The following is a 26,051-nucleotide window of genomic DNA, read 5'->3' as shown; positions in this document are numbered from 1 at the left end:
TTTCATTTGTCCCCCCACAATTGTCTGATTGTCCCATTAGATTGAGTAGGGTCACTCTCCAAGTTTAAGGTTTCGTTGGGTGGAATCCATATGAGGGAAAAAACCTAACGGAAAATAATAATAAGTGTATGATGTGAGTAAAATTGCAATCATTTATAACTACTAACTGTATATTTCCTCTATCCCTTATTTTTTTGTCCCATTGCCAAATTTTGAGTCAAAACTCATAGTGTCGCTCGATGGGATATAATGTCTCATCGGAACATATTTGTTTGTCTTCCTTCCCCCAAAGTCTTGTAACTTTAATGGATATTGATTTGTGCTAATAAAATCCCGTAAAAGGTTAACTTAAAGAACAAACGCCAAAAAGAAAACTAGGATAATTGAGGTAATACAAGCCTTTAGTTTCAATTCAACCAAAATAAACAGCTATCGGGTAGATATTCACCCCTAATTGAATTCAACTACCACTAATCTCTATTAATGGCGGATAATTTACCCAATGGGTAGACAAAGTTATTTCTGGCTCGCGGACCTAGACAGCCAAATAGCCAATAGATGATGAGAACATGTAAGCAGATCTCACCAACGGTTAGAAAATACAGGTACGTGTGCCTGAGGTTGTCACTATTAAGAGGCTTTTAAAAATACTAAAAACTTAAGACCTAAGAAGATGGCTCATTGTACTACAAATCAGCACAATAATTCAATTCAGCATTCAATGATCATCAACTATCAACTAACTACTTCCAACCCCAAAAAATAGGGACATGTTTTTATTTTCCTACACTTCATTCTACGTACTAATTTCCCTATAAATAGCACCAACAATGTAACTCCTAAACCATCAAAAACACATACACTCGCATTCTAATTCGTAATTCTCTAAGCCAACAATCTTCAGTCACTCTTAAAGCAACGAACTTAACCAAAAAAATGGCAAGCTCAGCAGTTTTCAAGTTAGCTTGTGCAGTTTTGATGTGCATGTTAGTGGCTGCACCACATGCTGAGGCTTTAACATGTGGTCAGGTTACTAGCAGCATCGCTCCATGCATGACCTACCTTACAGGAGGTGGCAGCCCATCGTCCTCTTGCTGCGGCGGGGTTAAGACCCTAAACAGCATGGCTTCCACCCCTGCTGACAGGAAAGCTGCTTGCGGTTGCCTAAAGTCTGCTTCTACTGCTATCAAGGGTCTTAATGCCGGCAATGCCGCCTCCCTCCCTGGTAAATGTGGTGTTAGCATTCCATACCCTATTAGCACCTCAACTGACTGCTCTAAGTAAGTTTTTCTCTCTTTCATAGAAATATTTGAAGTTTATAACTGAAGGTCAAGTGGTAAGGGAAAAAAAAAGGTGTTGTAACGATTATATTGAGTACTTAAAGGTTACCACGTACCAAAACTTGGGTAATTAATCATATTGACAAATGACAATGGGTACGTGTCTAACTGTCTAAGAGTATGACTTTGGAGTTTATATCTAGTAGGACTACATGTTGACTTTGTTGAGTAACTATCATGGGTACGTGTTTAAGTATACAACTTTGGTGTTTATATATGGTACGGATACATGTTGAGTAACTGTCATAGGGGTTTTGGGAAAATAGGAAAAGGGTTTTTCTTTGAATAAAAGAACTAATTAATGTCTATATATAAAGTCCAAAGAACAGTTTTTTTTTTCTTTTCTAGCAAATCTATCTAACTTATTTCTTCAACGTTTGATTTTACAGGGTGAACTAAGCGGCCATTTTCAGGCAACAGTGAAGTATCTAGCTACCAATCGTATACGTAGTAGTGTGTATAATAAGACTGAGTCCTGATGAGACTCCTTCATGAGTTTACTTGAGTCCTGATGAGACGTGCCTACGAGTTGCTTGTACTTGCTATGTCATGTATTGTATCTTTGTATTTCTGAGTTCGGTTTTCTAAACATAAATTAGTGCTCTTACTTGATACGAGTAACTGTTATGTGCTGGTTCCTTCTTCTATCCTCCATTTCACCTGTCTTCAAATATCCAATGCATCCGCCTAAGAAACCAAGAAATGATATGTATTGGCTATGACTTATGATAAAACTTTAGAATCACTACAGCAACCATTGACACATCTAATATGATACTTTTACATCTTTAGTGGCGCAACCATGCAAGCAAGAAGCAAACAACCTTTTAATTAAATCAAATTTCCCGAACCATTGATGTGGTGCAACCGTTGTATAAAACTTATAAACAGCTATATACATGCTACATACTTCATCAATAATAGACATCAAGAGAACATGTTAAATCTGGACTAGACACATGCTAGAAAATATACCTTGAAATTTTAAGTAATCGTATTTGCAAAATTGCAAGAACTATAGAGCAACAAAGACTTGATTATTCGTCCAGAAGTTTACAAGGGGAAATATAGCAGTGATTGTGAGAATTAAGAACATGAAAAATGGTTAATATTTGATTCATTTAATTCCATTAAAACAAGTCTAGGAGGTGATAAAGGATTCAGTAAAACAGAAAGGGAAGTAGATGTATCAATTCAATCAATCAATAAGTACAAACCAAGTATTACAACTTTACAAGCAAAACAAGGTTTTAAGTCTTTGACAACAGCATTGTTCCAACTTCCAACCAATGTTCTGTAGTTATAGGAATAACCTCTATTATTTGCACAATAATGGCACATTTGCAATAGGCACTTTACTAAGGAGGTAAAAAAAAACATCAAATGAATGTAAAAACCACTTTTAAATTGGAATTATATATACAAAAAACTAATTATTTATACGAAAATTATTTGCTACACAACCAGAAGATCAGATCAACTTTGCTATTCATTGACACAAAACAAATTTAATTCATGTTGGCGGAAGCAATCATCTAGACATTGGCAATTTGGCATGAGAAAATTGAAGGTGTTAATACACCTAATGGATTCAGGAATAATTTTGAACCAATCACGTGTTGACACGTATCATAGTATCTGTTATAATAGGTCATTTACTCGATGTTGACCGATTTGGCCTCTTGGAGGTAAACTCAAATCAAATGAGAGATTATTAGATAATAATCAAAAGTTGAGATCATTCAAAATTAATCGGTCAAAGTTGAATTATTAAAATGAATTTTTCTATATATATTTTATTATTTCACAAAAAATATTGACACATTTACATCAATTCAAGTCATAAAAGTGATCACACTTGGCATCTCAAACCTCAAAGGTGTCATTTGGTATGACCTAGTTAACTAAAAAATTGGTACCATCTTCTAAGACATTACCAGTTACCACTTGTAAATGGCCTGGTAAGTGGTAACTATTAAACTACAGTAAAATTTAGATGGTAACAATTTTAACAAAATAACAGGTTTGAATCACACATCTCAACATGACTATGTATAAAAGGTTTTTTTTTTTTTTTTTTCACCTTATTTTTATTTATATTAGGAAAAATAACTTAATATCCTTTCAAAATAATTATATTATGATAAGAGTAAATGAGGATTACCATAATTCAGTTGTGCGACTAAAATAAGTTGTAAGAACGTATAATAATTCAGATAAGTAAAAATCGGCTTAATTAATATAATACAATGTGAAAACTTTCACAAGGGCATTTGTCTATAGGATTGGATCATGCCCTATACATCTGCTATTGTGTTTATGTAAGAAATGAACCAATATAAACACTTGCAAAACACTGATTTAAAGATTTTATTCTATATATAAAAAAGTATCCAAGAATTAAATAGTATAGTTCCACAACAAACCCACCTAGGCTTGGTAAGATTGACTTGTACGAGATTTAGACTCGATAAGGCCTTTGTTTTGCACTCAAAACACACTTATATTAAATAATTAAAAATAAATCAATTAAAGCACAAGCCATAGTTCACTTTCCAAAACTCCCAGCTTCAAAACAACACTATAAAATAGAGCCACCTAGAAAGCTCCTTAAGACCTAAACCATCACTTAGCCAAAAAAAAAAAAAAAATCCTCCAACACCCCCCCTACATTCTTTAGCTAATCCTCTCTCCCTCTAAAAGCATTAAACCAATGGCTAGCACAACTCTTCTCAAATTAGTTAGTGCAATTTTCATGTGCATGATGATGGTGGCACCGCATGTTGAGGCAGCCATGAACTGTGGCATGGTGTCCACAAACATCGGCAAATGCATCCCTTACCTAACAGGCAAGGTAATATCACCACCCACTGCTTGTTGCGCCGGCATCAAGACCCTCAACAGCAAAGCTTCGACCCCAACAGACAGGAAGACTGTCTGTGGCTGCCTAAAAACAGCTGCTACTGCATTGAAGACCTTAGACTTCGACAAGGCAGCCGGACTCCCTGGAAGATGTAATGTCATAATTCCCTTTGCCATTAGCCCCAAGACAGACTGCTCCAGGTCTGATTACTAAGTTTAAGATCTCTGTACTTCAACAGAATGATCAATGATTACATCTTTTTGCTAGAATTAGGGCATGAACTGTATATACATCTAAGTTTGTACATTCTATCCTCTGCTTGTCTGATGTTGCAGGGTCAAGTAGAAGGGTGATTTTTCAGCAAAAAGACATATCGAGCTCGTAGCAGGAAGCATGAACAATAAAATAGGGTCTCCAAGACTTCAAGAGACTCCATCTCAACTAGTTTTCTTTACTAATATATCATGCATCTTTGTACCTGATTACTGCTTACATGTTGCTACAATAATACTGCTATCACCAAAGAGATTGTATGCTACTTCTTACTATATAAAAGACTAGTGCCCTTTCTGTCAGCCTAAACATGCAAAAGAATGTGATAGGGATCTTGGTTCAATATGGTTCATCGCTTCGATTTCCATCCTAATAAACAGATGCATTACTCAAAACTCTTCACTTTGATACAAAGAACAGATACATTGTAAACCAAAACATAAAATGGTTGATTTCAATTGTTAAACATATACAGTTCCAAAATTTCAAAGTTCATATATGGATGAGCTACACAATAGCAGGGGTGTAAAAATATTTGTGGCCAGAAATAAGAGACTATGGCGGTAAATCTGGGTTTCAGCAACCTCAGTAGCCTCTTTGACATTAGACTCCGAGCTAAGCATACTAGTATTACATTACAATCTATCTAAAACGGAAATGTACCTTTGTCTAACTCGAGTATGAAGTAGATACATATCGTAACTGAAATTCTATATTCACTGGTTTGCTGGACCATAATTTTGACATTACCATAACAAAAACGAACATAATTCAAAACCTATAAACCTTAGTCCACAGATAACTTAAGTCTATTAGAAGCGGACATCTACACATTGGATAGACTAAGTTTTTTTCCATATAATAAAAGAAAACAATAATAAAAAGAACTTGGAACTTGACATTGATGCAGAAGGTGTATCATCATTTATAATGCATTGAAGTCTTAAAAGACTGAATCATATGAACCAACTGGGACCGCCATAATGTTAGATGCTCTTGCATGTAAAGAAAATGGAATGGTCCAATAAATACTTCACACAGAAAACTTAAGAGACAGATCTCAGTTCATCAGCTACTATATAATAAATTAAATAGAAATTTTCGTTTTAACTATAGTATGTAACAATTGACAGCTGACGGTAAGCAAAACTTTCTAATCTTTGGATAGTACAAACACAAATTTGAAATTTGATTGAAATTGGAATTTTTGAAACTGAAAAAAGTCAAAATTTTAGGGGTTGGATTTGTGTGGGAATGTTTTAAACGGTAATTAGGCCGGCTTAATATTTCAATGTTTTACAATTAATGTATCCAATTTTGACAATAAGCTACTCCCTCAACTTGTAAGATAGTTATATTCACCATTTTGGGCATTCCAATTTGTTGGTTAAGTTTCAATTTCTACATAGATTAATATAAATTGTTTCATACATTTTCAATTCCCTCATACGTACCCATTTTCAATGCAACTATTCCATTTTACCAAAATCTATAGTACACCCAAAGCAACTCTTTCTATTTTCTCCGAATGTCTAAATGTCTTAATACTTGATTTTATATGAGAAATCAAGTCATTATTTTCCACTATCTTATTTACCTTAATAAATGCATATAATCACCAAACGTAATACAGGGGGAGTTCACTATTACTTTTTCATCTCTAGATAGAAACCTCATCTGATCCAAAAAAATCTTATCCAACTTAAATCCTTTTTCTCTAGCGTCATTTTATTTAATACAAATTTTTATATGTGACTCGCTACACCATGTGGTCGGGGTTACTTATTAAATAATTAACCCTTATAAGTAACTCATGGCTGAATAAGTAACCCCTATAGGTAACTCATGACCAATCGAGTAACCCTTGAATAAGTAACCCCACACAGAAAAAGCGCTATTGCTATTTATTCAAATTTCATCGATCAAATCAGGCTATTGTTTTTTATATGTTTATCATTTTCTTTTTGGACAATCATATATATAACCATTAGGGAAAAGATTTCCTACAATAGAATAAAGTTGAAAATTTGGTGATAAAATCACGCACAAATCAGAGTAACTAAAAATTAAAAATCAATAAGGCCTTTAAAGAATATATAAACTAGTGTTTGGCCCGAGCGTTGCTCCGAGTGTTACTTTAAGTATTTTTATCATTATTATTATTAAAGAGCTTGAAAGAATTTTTTATTGTCGAAAATTATAATATTACAATAACAATAATAAATAGTTTTGAATAATTTTGCTTTTATTTCTAATATGTATTTATATATTTATGTGCGTAGATAGAACAACATTAGCTTATAGCTTGGATGGTAATAAGTTGGTCTTCGTTCAATGAGGTCTTGTGTTCAAACCTTATTGGATGCATTTTTGGTTAACCATGACATGAAACAAAAATGTGCTAGGATTACACGTGACATATTGAATGATGACGTGGCATTATGCTGGTGCAAGAATGAGATACACGTGACACATTGACATTTTTAGGAACGCTTTTTAATATATAAGTATAAATTACCTTGTTTTGTTGAAAAAAAACAAGGAAATGTAAAATCATGGAAATTTAGAAATGAAGAGTTTGTTTGGTTGCTTATAAAAATGAAATATGTAATGATTGCAAATTCAAAGGAATTTTCAATGCCTATAAAATGTAGGAATTAAATTACTAAGGCCCCTTGATAACTCAAAATTCTCATAGAGTTGCAAATACCTTGATAACAACCAAACGAATTTGTGCAATTCATAGAAAATTGAATGTATGAATTTAATTCCAATGAAATGCAATTGCCTATATGGAAATAAGATCTCATATTAACCAAACAAGTATATCCTACTTCCACCTCAAGTAAAACCAATTGTTAGAAACTTAGAACTCTTTTATATGTAGAACCAGGATTGTCAACTCTTCACTAAAATAATTAAAAAGATAAAAACTATTCCATATAATTAAAAAGAAAAAACTATGTATAACATTATGCTCATTGACTTTACAAATAATAGCACGAAAATGGACAACAAAAAAACTTGTAACCATATCTAACCCAAATTTATGTCATTAACGACACAAAAACAGCTCCATATCTTCAAGAAATCTATATACAATCCAAATTATATAATATTTTATGTCAGATTTACACAATTAAATTAACTTGTAACTCAAGACTTGCTTTCGTACGCTTAAGCTTCACAAATATTCCAAAAAAAATTCACCAAAGTCTTAAAAATTTAGGCCAACTTCGTAGAAGAATAATGAATCAGCCCATCAATGAAACAAAGACAGCACTTTTATCAACTGAACAAGTAACACGGGTATGCCACCAACTGTATTGGGCCTGAAAATTTATACAATTATCTAGACTCCCTCCTCCGTCCAGATCTGAAAAATAATTTTTCTTAATTTAATGGTTTATGATTAGATTTCTAAATTTCTAAATATATCATTACGTAATTTGAATAATTTATGGAAAATGTATATACATGGCTCGACTAAAAGCATACAATACACTTATATTACTTTGTATAGTATACGTTTTAAAAGGGTTAAAACAACGTGACAACTAATTTCTAACAGAATAATTAATCTTATAATATATCCAATAACTATTATACAAGTTTGTGTAAGGATTAAGGTTATACTCTCCTATCAAATTTCAATCAAGGATTATCTAAATCCAACACATGCAACAAGAAACTACCAACTATTCCTTATTTCCTTGCTAAAGTTACCAATCAACAAGACCTGTTAAACTCTCCTATAAAAACAACCAACAAGGTACACATCAAACCATCAATTGCCAGAAAGATCCTTAGATATCTCCACATTCAGCAGATAATCCCTTCTCTATCTCTCTTCCTGAAAACCAACCAATGGCTAGCTCCACACTCAAGTTAGCTTGTGCAGTCTTAATGTGCATGGTGGTAATAGCACCTCATGCAGAGGCAGCTTTGACCTGTAGCACAGTGACCAAAGATATTGCACAATGTATTTCTTACTTAAAGGGCGGCGATAGCCCATCAGATGCTTGCTGCACTGGGGTTAAGACCCTAAAGAGCTTGGCTTCCACCCCAGAAGACAAGAAAACTGCTTGCAACTGTCTGAAAACAGCAGCTGCCTCCGTGACAGGTCTTGACACGAAGAAGGCAGCAGCTCTTCCAGGCAAATGTGGCGTCAGCATTCCTTATTCCATTAGCCCCCAGACTGACTGCTCTAAGTATGGTTCCAACTTTTATTTCTCTCTTCCATCCCTCATCTACTTTATAGATGACAACACCTCTAAGTAAAAATATATGTCTACGAATTGAATAAAATCCACCATATTTGGAGTCTTATTATAAAAATTTCTAGTACTTTCTGCTAAGCTGATAGAAAGCAGCTATGAAAGAGAACCTAGATACACTTAGAACATCATGTTCCCAAGTGATATGACAGTCTCAAAAGACAAAATGGTCTCCAATTTTATACCCATCTTTGATTGTTTTGCTAAATTAATCAAGAGTTAAGATAGTTGTGGGTTGTGTCTCATGCCAAGTCTACATGCCTTGGGCCAGGCTAGACCCATGATTGAACCTAGTCGCTACGTGTTGTGTGGTTCCAGAATCTCAAAAGGGCGGCCCGTGCATCGTCTAAGCTCACGTGCCAACGTTCTATGTTTGCGTGTCAAATCTAAACTCAACTTATTTTAGAGTGTCTTGTCATGCTGTTTATGTGTCATGTCGTGCATTCCACAGGCTTTACTCAGGAGCATGACTGCATGTATAAAAAAAATTTAGTTGAGAGATTTGGTGTGGTTTTTCCCATCCAAGATACTAACTTTCATGTTCCATATTTCTCATGCTGCAGGGTGAACTAGAAGGATGATATTCCAGATGAAGTGATCAACATTACCTACCTATTGGCCAAGAAGCTTGAAAAATAAAGAGATGGAGTTCTATCTCGATCTACATGTCCATTTATTTTTATGTTTAAAGCAAATTTGTACTTTACATTCCACTTATAATTATCATTGTTGCCTATAAACTATTTACTTATTATAAATGAGAATATTGTGCACCCCATTTCTACATGACTACATGTGATATATCAAGTAAGCAAGATACATGAGTACTTGAACCCAAGTATAACTCACTCTAACCAGACACAGAAAACTCACTTCTTTTGGCTGAATAGAGATTTATAGGAGGCTAAAAATTCCATCAATGTATCCAATCAACACGCCTAAAAAATAGATAATTCTTGGTATGCCATCGGTTTTAAATGAGAGGTATTTACATTCATCCGGAGTAAATCAGAAAAATTTTAAGTAAAAATTTCAATAAGCGACTCTATGAAGCTTAAGGTACGATATTCCTTATAGTCCAAGCAGGCTAAAAAATGCAACATTTTATTTTGATACATAAATCAATTCTATTTTATGCTCTTGCATTCATTGAAACAGGTAAGAAAATGACCGCTATGGCTATAAATAAGATTTTCGAGCATAAATTCTCCAGGCTATAAATCATTATTCATAATCAATGAGCCTACTCCTCTGGTCCATTAGTTCATGTGTGCTAAACGCCCTTGTCTTTGTTGACATAAATCTCTTCACAAAATTCACACCCACGAAAAAAATTTACTCCAAACATGGATTAAAAGAAAAGATAATACTAAAGAAAATTCTAGCACAAGCTTGTGAAGGAGGCTCAAGAATCGGGTGGGCGAGCTTAAGGGCTTATGTAAAATGGGTTCATACTACAAGGTCTTAAGTGGAACTTGACACTGCAAATGTTTGGATGACCCTAATTTTCCAAGTTCCAACCATTGTAAGGGAGAGGCAGTATAAGCAATTTCTGAATGTAGCATAGAATTAATCACAACATAATGGTTGCTAACCATCAAGATCAATACATTATTGCCCACCTAACGGTTGACACCCATGTGCATGTTTGGCCAATTGGCTCATAAATTATACTCCTTTGGCCCTACGTCCTAATATAAATAGCATATTATTCTAACATAACAATACATAAAAACTAATTATAATTTACTATATTTGAGTGTAATATTTCATTCAGTTACAGAAGAAAGCCTGATGTAGGTGATGCGGAAATTGAATAGAAGCCGTACTTCTAGGTGAGACGTTATTATATGAGGATAGAGGTGGTTGGCAGACACTTAGATAGGTAAAATTCTAAGAAAAGCAGAAAACAGTACATCAAAAATTCAGCCAACGTATAAATCACTGTACTCGCCAATCAGTACATTCTTTACTTGCCCATCAGTAAAAGCACCACAAAGTAGACAGAAAAGATAACAAACATGGGACATATGAACGTCAAAGAGAATGTGTCTATGTCAAATGTGTTACGTTCCTCTTTTAGCAATGTGCGATGCAATAAGCATAATAATTAAACACTTTTCTTTTCACAACAATCATAATATACTCACCCAAGCGACTTTTTAAGCAAGTGATACTCGAATCGCAGATTAATTTGTGCTCATATTAGGAAACTTCAAAGGAAGGAATTTGAGGCGCTCAATAAACCTGAAGTGATTGATCCCCTAGGGGTCCTGTCAAGGAAGAATACATTAAAGTTCCACATTTAAGCATCAGACATAAGATCTCAATTTCTCAAATGCTAAATATTCCGAGAAACCAGATTGCACATTAGGGTTTTTCTGAAGTGAACAAACATTTCAGCAAAGAAAATCAACCAAAAAATAGTAGCAATTAGAGCTGTCATTCAATACCAACTGCAATCAAGACTCAACTGCAATCCCCTGACCTAATTATTCCTCATTGAGAACTTCCCTGCTCTTTTTACTCTTCTATAAATAGACCAAATGGAGGGGTACATACCATCTACTACCATTAAACTCTTTACCTCTTTCTCTCTCTCTCTCTCTCTCTCTCTCTCTCTCTAAACCTCTATCTAAAATTTTGAGATCATTTTAGCAGCAATCTGAGTATGGCTAGCTCAGCTATCCAAAGGGTGTTATGTGCAGTTATTGTGTGCATAATGGTAATTGCACCATATGCAGAAGCCGCCATTAACTGTGGTATGGTCTCTCAGCACCTTGCGCCATGCATTGGATTCCTAGAAAATGGTCAGGGACCAACAGCAGCTTGCTGTACTGGTGTTAGAGCCCTCAAAACTGAGGCTACCACAACCCAAGACAAAAGAACTGCTTGCAGATGCATGAAATCAGCTGCTACAGCCTTTCCTGCTATCAACCAAAAGAACGTAGCTGCACTTCCCAACAAATGTGGAGTCAGCATTCCAGGAGCTGTTGGCCCCCAAACAGACTGCTCTCAGTACAGCTCTTTCTTATTTCTGTTTATTTCTTCCAAGTCAGACATACAGAGCTAATATAATCACTCCATTTAATAGAATTATCATGTCCAACACTTAACAATAATAACAAAATTTTCACTAGCTTACAGTCACAGAATATAGCATGCACTAAAAATAAAAGGGTTCTTTCAAGGCTATGAGTAATTATCATTTGATTATTTTGATACATCTAATATTTTTCCTTTCATTTGTTATGTTGCAGGGTTCAGTAGACCTAAAGTCTCCAGGAGTAGAGCACTTGCAAAACCAAACATAAACCTAATTGGGTTCTGAAATCATTAAAAAAAGAGTTCACTAGTATTTCTCTTCAAGTACAGGCTTAGGGAAGCTTAGCTTTCAGCTTATCAAGTAATTGTTACACATACATTATGTATGTTATGTATATCTTGAGTGCCATATATCATCTTATATTCTATATTTCTATGTGACAGATAGAAAGGAAGATTAAAAATTTAAATAAAATATCTTTATCTTTTAATTCTTACTAACTGATTGCCTAAAACAAGCAACACTGCTGCAATCTGCATGACATTTCCAGAGGGAAGAATTATACAACTCTTTGACATGCTAAGATTGAAACTGTCATGATTGAAAAGTCGAAACATCTTCCTAAATCCTAACATCAATACAGTCTTTAAAGACAGAGTAAATACACTAACCATCAATAAGATACAAATTGATCTAAGATTGAGGGCCACAAAGCCCACAAGAACCCTAGAGGCAGTTCTGTAATGACTATCTGTCAAAGGCTTCATCGAATGCAAAAGAAACAAATGGATGACTTCAAATGGTTAACAGGATTCTAAGAAGAAATTCAGAACAGAATCCAATCTAAATAGCTCATGATGAATTTAACACCATGGAAAACCCACTCGTTAGTCATTACATCTCAAAACCAAAAAAGGATACCCACTTCAAAGGCCGAGAAATTTCTCTGAACGCTTGTGATAAAAACAAAAAATTACTTCTTACATTCTACATTTTAAAAGGAAAATATTCATGGTAGTTTTGAGCAAAATGGATCTTAACATCCACAACAAAGGTCAAATGCGATTCAACGCAGCATGGTCAGAACTAATGAGTGTACTCCACATAATATCTGAATTGATCCATCGGCTCCTCTCATTTGTCCGAAAAATTGAGTACAGGCTTTGATACAGAAATTCATTGTGTTGCCTAACATCCATGAAAAATTGTTTCAAGATGTTAATGGATTAGCTATAGGATACTGATCCTCCAAAATTCTTAGACCAGCTAAGAGAGTGTTGAAGAACCCATGTCGGAAGCTTCTAATGATTCCAATTACAATGTGTCAATAGAGTTCAGTCGAAAAAATTGTACGAAAATAGAAGAAATAAATTCTACAATTCTTATTCACTCCACTTTTCTGGTAATCATTAGAATTAGTAGGAAAACATTAAAACTTAAAAGGAATTAAAATACTTCAATTTACGAGCTGGAAAAATAATGTGAGAGAAAATCTGAACCCCTTGATGATCAAAACTCTGACAAAAAGAAATACAGTCTTTATTTATTCATGGTTTTCATTGTATGAAAGCAAAGATGATATTAAGTTCAAGCCTCTCCCATACCTCACTCTAATTTTCACTACAAATCCTCTTAATGAGCCTTCTGCAGTTTTGCTACACTCAGTCATGGCTCCGTCTTCTTTACCCCACCAAAACCACCATGTTCAAAGCTTATGTAATTCTTGTGCATATTTTTTTTTGATACAGCTATAAGTAGAGTCAATTCAGAAGCAAAAGATGCGTGGTCTAGGTCATGCCATTCTATCAAATTCAGGTAAAAGCAAAAAAAGGGATTCCCATGTTTCATCTCCAGTGCGACCAAACTATTTAGGATAAGTAACAATTTCACCTTTAACATAAAATTCAATAACTTTTTACAGCTGCATCTCCAGCTTAACTAATATGCATGTTTGTTCCCTCAATGAAATCTCCATGGACTCCTAGTCTCTCCTCCATTATCAAACAGAAGATGGATCCTTTATCATATGTCCATACTCCATACAACATCATTTGTCAGTTTGTCATTTAATCATTTAATCTCCACCAAGCTAACAAATAATCAAGGATGCACTTTCAGCTTCTTCAAAGGGTTTCAGGCCTCTCCACCATAATCAAATGGAACCACATGTAAGACCAGCAAGTCATTAAGAGACTATCTTGATGAAACCTGCTTGGAAAATAAGGCTACCATGATTAAGAATTAAGACTAACAAGCAAAAGTTGGCTCAATTAGTAAAAGTCTTACCTTATATCCTAGAGGTCCTGGGTTCAAATCTTACCAAGTATTGTACTTACAGGTAGGAAATCCCTTACCTCCCCCTCTTTATATATCACTCCTCAACAAATATGCTTCCATTACAGTTCACTTATTCTTTCTATTGGTACAACTAAACCAAGGAACCAATCTCAAGAGTTCCACAATCATTGCAAATCCCTGACATTATATGTTATTCCTACACAGTCAGTCATCATAAGCAGCTGGCTCACTAAAGTTATTTGGCATACTACAATCTAAATGGCACATACATGCAGAGGCTCCTATAACGATGCTTTAGCACATTTGAAATGGAAATCACATGAATGGAGAATTGGAGATGACAGATCATCAGGTTTGTGCGTTTGCCACAGAATTTGTCTATCCACTCTATGTTACAGGGTGATGGTTCCATTAGAGACCTCACATTATAAAACATTGATAAGTTACAGCAACAGATGATTTTACCCTTCAACTAACTCTTCATGCTTCATGAACTCTGACTAGAATAGCTAGATAAGCAACCAACTATTTGGTGAATCCTGGCACATTCAGAGGGTGCCACAGAGGTAGCCAATCCACTCCATTATACAGAGTGAAAGTTCTAAAAAGGACCTCATACAGATGAGTTTAGTCCTTGAAGCTCAATGGACACTATGCACAATATAAGCAATGAACTATTTGGCAAATACTAAAACATAACACCAACATGCACTCAGTTTTAGATGGAAGATCTAGGAAAAACCTATACTCGGTTTCTTTAGCATCAACATATCTCAATTGTCAAAGCTTGCAAGAGAATAACATATTCATATCACATACGCTCACTAATAAAATAAACCAAATGAATGGCACAAGTTGTAAAATCGCAGTATCCAAAACTTGTTCATACCTGGAAAGAATCAACAATATGTCAATAATATCATCTCTTTTAACCCAGGCAGTGCTAAGTATTCAGTTGGCACCGTGCTCGTCCAAAGCAAAAGTTATAATTACAGGCATCTGGTAACCACACGAGTTGTAGGACTTAATAAAAATAATCATATATCAAAAACCCTAACAAATTTTAACCCATAACACAAAATCATGAAATACAGCTCTAGTATCCCAAATTTCACGGTATCAACGCTCCGGTCGACAAAGTAGACACATCACACATGTATACATATAACATACTTCAAAGCTGCTAGATGATGCTAACCACTCAAGCGCTCACATAAACTCCATAGAGATATATTGCCATTACCAATATAAACATGAATCCGAACATACAATGGAATGTCTCAGTAATTGATTCAAAAGCAATATAACGTACAATTCAACGACATAATCGTATCAATTTTGCTTAATAATTCAAAATAACAAACACAATTTCAGATTGAAAGCATAAATTATACAGTAAATTCTAAAACAACTAAAAAAATTTGTAGGAAAAAAGCAAATTAGAGCCATAAAAACTAATTTCATTGCATTTTCTGTGGCATTTGAACATATTTTAATCAGGATTTCCCAATTTTTTTTACAGAAAATCAACAAATTCAAAGAATTTAGAATTCAAGTGAAGGTAATTTCCAGTATAAGTTATTCATTTTGCATCAATCCTTCGCAAAACCTAAACATGATCAACAAAACAAACACCAAAAAAATCGAATTAATGAAGAAAAATTACTTGAAAAATAGCCGAATGTTTCTTGCTCCTGCAATTTGAAGATAGAAATTGACTTCTCACGACCTAAAATTCGGGTGACAGTTTTTTCAGGTAACAAAGAAGGGACGTCAGATGACGATATTTTTTATTTAAGTGTTTCTTCAAACTTTTGGCGCTTCAAAAAGTCACACAGGTAAATTCCGTTTGAGTTAGCAATCAAAAAACTAGGGAAATGGTTAAGAGATCTCACTTCCTTATACGCTAGTGGGTAATAAACCCCCCGGCCCCAACCAAGTTCGAAGGGCTAATATTTAGGGTGTGTTGATTTACTGAAAATAATCGAATTTAACTGAATTGATTGGAGTTGAACTGAACTGAATAAAGCTGAAATGTATTGTTTATGAGAGAAGGAAATTAGGAGCTAAACTGAACTGAAATTAAGCCGAAGAGAACATGCCCTTAATTATCATTTATCAAGTCATTTTGTACACATTCGGGTGTATATAGAATTATATGCGATCAAAAATGGTTTCTTTTTACTCGTTTAGGTTTTTCTTTTAAACCCAAGCAATATATGTATTCAACATAGGTAGTGGGTAAAATTTTAGTTGGGCATAGATATGGGGTAGGGGTATGGGTATCCGCACCCGCACATCCCGTTTGTTATCCCTACACTTGATAGGTTTTGATAGAGGGAAATTAACCCGAAAAGAATAAATAGAAAATCGTTTTTACGAGTATTGTATTCCTATATTTGTTTCAAACTAATGTTATTCTCTCTACAAATACTTCCTCCGTTTTTTATTAGATGCATCACTTTTTATATTTGAAAGTTTCAATTTTGATGCATCACATTCCCTTAGTCAATAAATTAACCTCTCCCATATCACATGGACCCTCTTTGTATTTTTATCTCTATCTCTCTCAGCTCTAAAAGTTGCCTACGAGTTCGCAATTTCAAAAGTGATGCATCTAATAAAAAAAATGGAGAAAGTAAATGTCATACTTTGACTTTTATGCACTATTTACATACTAAAAAAAACAAAAATAAAAAAAAATTTAAAAATCATGTGGATATTTGTTAATTAGAATCATCTCAATGTATTATTTTAGAATATCAATCTTTTATTATTTATAGATAATCAATTATATTTTTAGTTAAATTTTAGCATTGGCATACGTATCAGTCAACTTGTGCATTCATTTTGAAACAGAGGGAGTATGCTATTGGAAAAGGGATTGGATATTCCAGAGTATTCATCAAAATCCCTTTTTTCTTTTTTCTTTTTTTACTTACTTCCTTTCATGAAACTAAAATTAGAAAATTAAATATGTTTGTTGAGCATAATTTCTACAAACACCACATAATTACCTAATCATCAGGTATGTACAAATCTCTTGTGATTTCTTTATTCCAATAGTGTCCCTTCTAGCCTTGATATAACCTACATTTCCAAGGGGATGCCCAGTTAATCTCTTTGATTGCTTTAGTTTGTCAATCTATTTCGCCAACTCAGCATTTGAAGTTAGATTGTGATGACTCAGCGGCGCATATAGACACATATGCAAGCGATTTGTAAACGCCGCTTATTTCCTCCATTGAAGCTACCAGCGACACTTATTTCCTCCATTGAAGCTACCACCCGACACTTATTTCCTACATTGAAGCTACCACCGACATTACTATCTTCCGCCGTTAAACCGTCTACCGACACCACCACCTCCGGCAGCTTTGCCACCTGATATGTCCATTTTATATAGTGTTTTACCCCCATCCCTCGGTCATAATTAGTAGTGTTTTTGGCTCCTTAGAGCCACTTTTATTACTAATATGCGTTTTCTAGTGTTTTCGTAGTGTTTGTTGAGTTTTGTAGGGAATTGCACCTTTGGAGCACTTTCCCGGGATTTTATGAAGCTACTACGAGCATTGGAGGAGTTTGACCGTCATTGAAGCCCAAGGCCGGCTAGAAGCCATCGATCCGGTGATTAAGGGCTCGGTATTTGGAATACCGAGGTTTGGACCGAACATTCAAGACCCAAAGAGGAGATCCGGATTGGGCCGAGGAGTCGAGCCCAATCACAAGTCCAAAACCTCGAGGAGCACAAGGGCCCGATCGGGCAAGCTTAGCTCGATCGGGCAAGGTGCGCAGCAACAAGAGGTGCGTGGCCAAAGGCTCGCCCGATCGTGCGAGGCTTAGCACGATCGGGCGACGCTGCGGAGAAGACTATGCGAGCAAAAAGGCGCGCCCGATCGGGCGGCCCTTAGCCCGATCGGGCGCGTGTTTCTGGGTGGCTTTGTTTTGTCGAAGGCACTTAGTTCTAATTAGGAGTTGTTAATTATTTTCGTTTAAGTACGTTTAGGATTGGAATTTTTACGTACACTTTTTCTTTTCACTTTCTCTCTCTACTTAATATTTTCTCTCTCTAGACTTTTCTCTCTACCTTACTTTTGATCTCAACTACTTTGTAATTTCGCCGTCTTGGTACGATTTCTATTTCAATTAATCTCAGTATTTTCTTCCTTTCAATTTCCTTATGGCTTATTTTATTATTATGCATGTTTTAGATCTAATTATGTCCGAGTAGTTTATTTTTAGGGTTTAAGGGAATCCATAATTAATATGAAGGGATAATTTATTGTTGTTGATTATTGATATTGCATGATAATTTCTTATTGAATTGTTTTAATTCTTTGCAATTGGATTATGAATCGAGCAGATGTAATTTGATTGTGAATGTTTAGCAATATTGAATTGATGAATCGAGCAGATGTTAATTTAATATTAAAGGCTATTTTCAATAGGAACTTAGATCTAGTAAATTGCGAGAGCTTGTTAGATCTATGTTGGTTAATAAATTGCGAGAGCCTGTTAATCATGTTATTTGTGCAATGTTAATTATTGATTGTTATGTTTTATCCCGGAATATTAATTATTGGTGAACCTGTGACCCTAGGCTTTCTTATTATTGATTTTCTCCCTAAACTTAATCTCCGTAGTATAATTTCATATTAAACACAACAAATTGGTTACCTTAATAATTTAGATTATATTAATTAATTAGGAGTAGAAAGACCAGTTTCCATGTGGATTCGACCCTACTTCCCTATCTACTTTAGTTAGAGGACTTAGGTATTACTTTTGATTAGGGGATACGACATTACCCTGTCACCGCCGAATTAAACGAAAACCCTAGGAATAAAAGGTGAAATTAAGGGTATGGTTAACCCCAAAGGGTAGAGGTGACCAAGAACATGGTGTTGGTGAGCAGTGGGTGGAGAATGGTGGAGAGAGAAAGGTGGAGGTGGTGTTTCTAGGCAGCTGCCATTGTTGAATGAAGGTAGCAAGCTTTGAAGAAAGGTAAAGTACGCGAGTTAACGATGAAATTGGTGTTAACTCCGTGTCTTACGTATTCATCCAAGTCATCATCAACGTGGGCGTATGAACATGTCATATAGGTAAATTGACCAACGAATCCCCAATTTTAATGATGGAAATACCTAGATTACCCCTAGATTGACGTTTTAAAGCAATCAAAGAGATAAACAGGAAATTGCCGCATTTCCAACATGCATGATGTTTTCTTTTAATGGTTTGTATTGATAATGGGAAGATTTAATGTAAATAATGTCTTAAGGTATGTTGGTTATGGATCATGTATCTTCATTTAAAAGAATGTTTATTCTTATCGAAGTAAAGTATTCTTGCTCCCAAAAAAAAAAAAAAAAAAAAAAAAAAAAAAAAAAAAAAAAGTAAAGTATTCTTGTTTTATTTTGCCTACTAATTCATGTGTCCATGTCATGACGTCATGTGTCCTCTCCTTTTCTTTTAACAATATAGTTAAATGTTTTTCCATCTAGTTTCCTTTCCTTTTCTTCCTAGGTCCTTTTTCCATCTAGTTTCCTTTTAATAGGTAAGAAAACAAAAATAGACCAAGTACTAATTCATCAAAAAAAACTTTTTAATTGCTTTCAATAAATGGATCACATGTTTAAAATGGTGGTTATTCTATTAGGATTAATTTCTTATTGGAAATTTGGAATCTCATAATCGCCGGAAGAATCTAGAAGACCATATGAGTATTTTCACTCAAACAATTATTCATCAGTGGATTTTAAGCCAAATTAGTGCTAACTCACATATTATATTGCTTCGGACGAAGTTTTTTTTTTATCAAAACTTGCGATGTAAATCATGTAATTAGTTTTGAAGTAATTTATACTTGTATTGAAATTTTAGATTTCCAAGAAATTGTTTGTAAGTGTATCAACTCATCCCATACTTAATTCAAGCCAAAAATTAATAGTAACTAGATGAAGCCCGTGCGATGCACGGTTATTTTAATTTTTTAAAATAATATATATATATATATATATATATATATATATATATATATATATATATATATATATATATATATAGGTGTTAAATTTTGTTATATATTTAGATAAAATTCCTGATATCAAAAAGATAATATTTTATATTTAATTAATTTAAATTGGGAAATCTCATTCGCCAATTTTGCTTACGTGTCATTTAAATTATTTAATTCTAAAAGAAATTAATAATCTCGTATTTAATTGGTTACCACTAAATTTTATTATCCTACACGGCGCACTGAAAAAATTAATAATCTGATGTCCTTCAACAGTCATGGAAATCAACTCTTCTCCTCTAAGGATGACAAGGCCAAGGGTACGACGTTCTTCTATCTCTTTGTTAGGATTGATTTTGCTATCTTTAGTCGGAGGCAGCTTCCGAAACTCCTCACAATCGCCAAGGACAATGTTCATGTGACGATCAAAGGCCATCAATTTTCCGACGAGTTGACGTCGACATGTTGATCGATTTTCTAAGATCTAAACACCAATATGACCTGCACATATGCCTCACATACTTAGAATACACAAGGTCATTTCCTTCAAATCAATTTCAATAATCCAAGCTAAATAAGTATATATACAAGTAAATATGCATTTCATTGACACAAGAAAATACAAATAACAACAAACTTACAAAAGCAAATTCATTCATCTCAAGTGATTGACAACCTTATTATACAAAACAATTAAATCAAACTTCGACATGAATTCTACGACTAACATTTAATTATTTACATAATATGGTACTAAGTTGAATTCTAACATTTAATTATTCACATAATACTAGTGCACTATATATCACATTCAACAAAGCAAAAGAGTTCCAAAAAACAAAACAATTAAGAGAGGTTAAGGGTTTTAGGCAAGCTCGACTCGAGTTTGAAGCTCGACGAACCTCGAATAAATAGCCTTAAAAATCTTCAACTCCTTTAAGCTATAGGCTCAATTAGGGTCAATACATGCAACTCATTAACAACCAAATTTAACTCAATTATGAAATTAATATTGAAAAATCACATAAAATTGTTCTGGCTCAAGAATATCTAACGTAAATTGCATACATCAAAATGGTAGCAAAAAATTTGCATACTATAATATTTCATAGCTTTTGTAATTAATAATAATGAACGATAGTTCAAGAATCCTCCTAATATGAACCCTAATATTTTTTTGGTTTGATAACAAACCCTAAATTGACTATACGGACAATTAGATTAGAAATAATGGTATGAAACTAAACCCTAGATTGTGAAAAAACAACTTAAACTCAAAAGGTTCAATCGAATAGAGAAAGCTCAGAAGCCACTTCAATGGCTGTATAGCAGTACGCTTCAATGAAGGAGAGAGAGAGAGAGCGCGGAGCAGCGTGACAATGAGAATCGGGGAAAAAGGTTAACGATAGGCATTTAAAACACTACTCTGTAGTATAAGTTACCGTAAAATAATCAAAAGTTACCTTATAATAAATGAAAGTTACCCAATATATATATATATATATATATATATATATATATATATATATATATATATATATATATATATATATATATATATATATATATATAAGTTACCCTGATATAATAATTAAAAATTATATATGCTTTATTGATAAAAGTTAGTCAAAATGTCTAAGACACTTTGTTTCATTTCGCAAAGTGGTGGTCTTGGTCGTATATATTAACATGGCGGTCCATACATTGATACATGACTTATACGTCTCCTTATCTGTGGACTGTGGTCACAAACTCACAACCCCCGAATTTATCAACATCCGAACAAAACTTCCCTTCATAATACGTTAGCAATATTCAGAATTAGTTATGGGTGCAACGTTAATTACAATACTGCAAAAATTGACACGTAAATGCCCACAAATTTAGCAAAAATAATCCCTTAGCATTAAATTATAGCTTAGCAACGTCCAACTACCTAGATCAACTCTATAAAACCATGCACGTATTTACACTCATACTACACAACTTCATAGAAAAAAAAATACAAAATAATCAACAAGAAAAAACAAATTGTGAAAATTATGGCAAGTGTAATGCTAAAGAAGTTGGTATGTTTCATGGTGGTTTGCATGGTGGTGCAAGCCCTTGTCATGCCCAATAAAGTCGAGGCGGCCTTGACAACATGTGGTGCGGTGACCAAGTACCTAGGACAATGCATGACGTTCTTGAGGGGAACGGCTGGGGGTGTACCGTCACCTAAGTGTTGTGCCGGGATTGCAGGTCTTAAGGCCGCGGCTCAAACCACGGCTGACCGTAGGATGGCTTGTAATTGCATGAAATCAACAGCATCTAAGACTAAAGGTCTAAACTATAACCTTGCTTCTAGACTTGCTTCTCTGTGTAGGGTTCCCGTCAGCTACTCCTTTAACCCTAAAATCAACTGCAACAGGTAATATACTTCGTATTACAATTTTTTTTTGCAATTTAATTTGTACTCCCAACTTGTTTTATCTATATAATAAATTTAACAAGTAAAATAAGCTATGTTTAAAATTATATTGATTTCAAAATACTAGTTCAATTTCAAATATAAAAATTTTTTTGACACGAATTTCAAATATTAATTAACTTGCACATATCACTTTATAAGATCATCAACAAAATAAATAAACACTCTAATAGGTAATACGAAGTAGATATTACTTGTGTAATTGTGTCATAGGATGGACAATTTTTTATATACAACGAGATTTTAAAAATACTCTACTATAGATTGATATTTCCTAAAATTAATTAAGTTATCAATCAATTTCTTAAAATTGACCCCGGATCAAAGGCATATTAATATTTCCTAACGAATGGAGTAATCAATAATCATATTTCAGTACGTCTTTATGATTTTAGAACTGAAGAAAGTGAGTAATTTAATGAATATGCATTTGTTTTCGTGTTTTGCAGCATACAGTGAAGCCTTGTGGAAGAAAAACCAGGAATGAATTAAACAGAGAAATGAAAAATAAAGCAGTCTTCAGATCATATGTAGTTACATCTTTCTGAGATCTTCGATCGATGTCTCATCATAGTGTTACTCTAGTTTTGTAACTCTAGATATGCAATCATGTATGAATGATGCATGTCTTGCTTATATGTATTTTCAATAAGCTATTATGATGTGAAATCCTTATGATTTTATCTACATGAGAGGTTATTTTTCACTTTGTTACATCTAGGTTTGGTTAGATGTATCACTATATGATATATGAAGGACTTCATAAATCAGAATTTGAAGACAAATAATTCAATTTTAAGTTTAATATGGGATTCAATTTAATACCTGTTAATGGCACAATTAAGGGGACTTGACTTAGCTCCTAAGATGGGGTTCAAAAAGCTTGTGGGATGAACAAAGACTGTATCACGATCTTAACTTCTGTTGCACATCAAATTCGGAGATTATATTGATGCACTGCTGTAGAGGCTGCAAAACTTGGCTGCAGACTAGTATGCCTAAGAACAATAATGCCAAAATAAAGACATCAGAGAACCATGATCACATTGTTATTATGACAGTTACCCTTCAAAGTTCACAGCATATACCCCTTAAGCCCTCACAGAAACTTTCCTCCAGTCTCAGATACACTGCAGATCTGCAGCCTCCGATACATATTTTGATGCACCAGTTGATACGGTGCAAGGTGCAACCATACAATTAACATCTGCATGAACCTCTTCACTCCAACAATGTGATTTAAATCTATTCTATGAGGTGCACGAGAGTTACCTACATCCGAGATATAAATCATGGCAGGTAAATTATCGACTCTAATATAGAGCTTCGGCCTTCCTTGCAAAACATTACGGAGTAACACAAAACCATGCGCCATCTCATTTCCATATCTCTATATATGCACACAACCTGCAATTAATTCTTCCTAATATATACTCATTAATGACTAATGGCTTATATGATCATATTCCTTAAATAATTATCAATACACTACTAGATATAGACTACTCTATGATTTACCAAAGAATAGACCACTAGACCCAAATCCTTATTCTAGAATGGACTTCCTCTGCACCATAAAGGTTTTTGATCATGCATCACGACTGCCTGCAATTACCTGTGCTTTGGCATACTCGTTAACAATGGCTATAATCTTCTAACTCTTTATCGACTCATTGACCCCAAAAAAATGGCCAAGACCCTCAGACAAAATCTAAAGCTTTGATAAGTGCTACGTATGTTGAATTTCCTTTACTCATCAGGGTTTACAATCTTAATTACATGATACTCCTCTTTTCCTTTTCTAGATATTTTTTTTTTCCTTTTTGGTTTTTAGTTTACATATTCTCATTTTTACACTTAACATAAAAGTATTATAAAAAAAATGTAATGAAAGTAAAAATCAAGACGAATCTAATAAAATCACACGTATTAACAATGCTAATAACGAAAAAGTATGAAGGGAGTAAACTAGAAAAAACACGGAGTATATGCTTGTATTTATCTTTATAGCTCTGTCAATGTTTCTTTCAACACTTGGAATCATAAATCTACAATTTTTACTTTTACAAATTTCTACTTAATTGAAACAAGAAGTTACATCCAAAATTGGCAAACAAACAGACATGGTGACAACATCAATATTAGAAATTTTGTAATATTTCCATTAAAGCTAAGGGATTTTGACACCAAGCTTGCATTTCAAAATTTTTTGATGTGTTTTATCAGCATTTTTCCGTAGAAATCAGCTCAAAATGCCGACTTTAAGATGTTGTCTACAAGTTTCCAATTTTCAAGTTCATCCAAAAAGTTTTATTCGACAGACAGTACACCAATATGGATACACACACAGAAAACATACTTCTCAGCATTAAATCTGATCAACCCTCAAGTCCCCAACCATATCAAACTAAGCCAATTTTCTATTATTATGCTGATGTATATATACACATACATTTCTAGCAGCAATTTTTTAAACCAGTTCCAACAGCAAAAATTTGTACACTAACCAGAAAAAATGGCAGCTATCTCACTTCTCAAGCTAGCTCGCGTCTTTGTGGCCATCTGTATGGTATTGGGAGCCACCTCACGTGCTGCAGAGGCAGCCATATCATGCAGCGGAGTCATTGACACTCTGTCACCCTGCATGCCACACCTGAAGAGCAGTAGCCCTACCCAGGCAACTCCACCAGAAAGCTGCTGCGCTGGGGTAAGGTCACTCCAGGCCACAGCCCAACAAACAGGCGAGCATAGGGCCCTCTGCGAGTGTATGAAATCAACTGCAGCTAACACCAAAGGACTCAACTATGACCTTGCAGCTAAGCTTCCTGCACAGTGTGGGGTTAGCATGTCTTACACCTTCAGCCCCAACACTGACTGCACCAAAGTGTGTTTTATGTCTCTAAACTCAAAGATTTCTTAAAACTCTTTGCTTGATTAGCTGTACAAGGCATCTAATTTCTTTTGTTTTCTTATGTTAATGCAGAACGGGTTAGAACTTCAAAGAAGATGGAAACAGGTTTACTAATAAAGTTCGCGGATGAGACTATACCTAAGAGTCTCTTTGTTTCATTGTAGTGAAGTTTATATTTCTCTGTACTGGAGTTTGATGTCCTGCTGTAAAATTTATTTCTATCAATAAATTGCAGTTTGATGAAATCATAACGATAAATTGACAACTTCACACAAATAAACCTTCTAAATCCCTGGCTGATGAAATTATCTATCAACTTCACTTTATAATTAATGTAATATCCTCAACTCTAAACTATGTATCATGCTATCAAGACCAAATAAGCATCCGAATCCTCTTCAAATCTTCAACAAAGAAAGAGGCAAAGAGACTTAATAGTTAACAGTGTAAATACGATCTCAAATCCAGCCCCAATTATTGTTCAAAAAGGCCCCAAATGGGGACACAAATACACATACACACATGAATATTAGGAAATTTACTTCAAATTATAT

General features: G+C 34.3%; 4 protein-coding genes, 1 long non-coding RNA gene and 2 pseudogenes across 5 annotated transcripts; 6 read left to right on the top strand and 1 right to left on the bottom strand.

Moving 5' to 3' along the window:
• The first annotated feature begins 852 nt into the window (after positions 1-852).
• Positions 853-1,914, top strand: LOC145572670 (non-specific lipid-transfer protein-like). Its single transcript, XM_081631636.1, has 2 exons — positions 853-1,280; positions 1,730-1,914. The coding sequence occupies exons 1-2, from the start codon at positions 937-939 to the stop codon at positions 1,737-1,739; spliced, it is 354 nt and encodes a 117-aa protein (XP_081487762.1). The 5' UTR covers positions 853-936; the 3' UTR covers positions 1,740-1,914.
• Positions 1,915-4,053: 2,139 nt separating this feature from the next.
• LOC145571397 (non-specific lipid-transfer protein-like) lies at positions 4,054-4,548 on the top strand. Its single transcript, XM_081630437.1, has 2 exons — positions 4,054-4,403; positions 4,539-4,548. The coding sequence occupies exons 1-2, from the start codon at positions 4,054-4,056 to the stop codon at positions 4,546-4,548; spliced, it is 360 nt and encodes a 119-aa protein (XP_081486563.1).
• Positions 4,549-8,279: 3,731 nt separating this feature from the next.
• On the top strand, positions 8,280-9,520 carry LOC145572669 (non-specific lipid-transfer protein 6-like). The gene is made up of 2 exons (XM_081631635.1): positions 8,280-8,687; positions 9,317-9,520. The coding sequence occupies exons 1-2, from the start codon at positions 8,344-8,346 to the stop codon at positions 9,324-9,326; spliced, it is 354 nt and encodes a 117-aa protein (XP_081487761.1). The 5' UTR covers positions 8,280-8,343; the 3' UTR covers positions 9,327-9,520.
• Positions 9,521-10,903: 1,383 nt separating this feature from the next.
• LOC145572668 (uncharacterized) lies at positions 10,904-15,843 on the bottom strand. Its single transcript, XR_014096915.1, has 3 exons — positions 15,764-15,843; positions 14,987-15,096; positions 10,904-11,026 (listed from the first exon to the last, which is right to left on the bottom strand). It is a non-coding gene; the product is annotated as an uncharacterized LOC145572668 (long non-coding RNA).
• Positions 11,315-12,295, top strand: LOC145572667 (non-specific lipid-transfer protein-like). The gene is made up of 2 exons (XM_081631634.1): positions 11,315-11,771; positions 12,014-12,295. The coding sequence occupies exons 1-2, from the start codon at positions 11,425-11,427 to the stop codon at positions 12,021-12,023; spliced, it is 357 nt and encodes a 118-aa protein (XP_081487760.1). The 5' UTR covers positions 11,315-11,424; the 3' UTR covers positions 12,024-12,295.
• A 6,315-nt stretch (positions 15,844-22,158) lies between the features above and the next one.
• Positions 22,159-23,073, top strand: LOC145571396 (non-specific lipid-transfer protein pseudogene; annotated as a pseudogene).
• A 2,028-nt stretch (positions 23,074-25,101) lies between these two features.
• On the top strand, positions 25,102-25,611 carry LOC145571395 (non-specific lipid-transfer protein pseudogene; annotated as a pseudogene).
• Positions 25,612-26,051: the final 440 nt, after the last annotated feature.

The sequence above is a fragment of the Chenopodium album genome, chromosome 12 (assembly GCF_948465745.1).
Source record: "Chenopodium album chromosome 12, dcCheAlbu1.1, whole genome shotgun sequence".
Classification (NCBI taxonomy): domain Eukaryota; kingdom Viridiplantae; phylum Streptophyta; class Magnoliopsida; order Caryophyllales; family Amaranthaceae; genus Chenopodium; species Chenopodium album.
Note: the sequence above shows the minus strand (reverse complement) of the source record. Positions and strands in the feature narration are given on the sequence as shown.

Excerpts from the sequence above, each read along its gene's own strand:
- LOC145572669 (XM_081631635.1), top strand. The coding sequence starts at position 8,344 with ATGGCTAGCTCCACACTCAAGTTAGCTTGTGCAGTCTTAATGTGCATG.
- LOC145571397 (XM_081630437.1), top strand. The coding sequence starts at position 4,054 with ATGGCTAGCACAACTCTTCTCAAATTAGTTAGTGCAATTTTCATGTGC.
- LOC145572667 (XM_081631634.1), top strand. The coding sequence starts at position 11,425 with ATGGCTAGCTCAGCTATCCAAAGGGTGTTATGTGCAGTTATTGTGTGC.
- LOC145572670 (XM_081631636.1), top strand. The coding sequence starts at position 937 with ATGGCAAGCTCAGCAGTTTTCAAGTTAGCTTGTGCAGTTTTGATGTGC.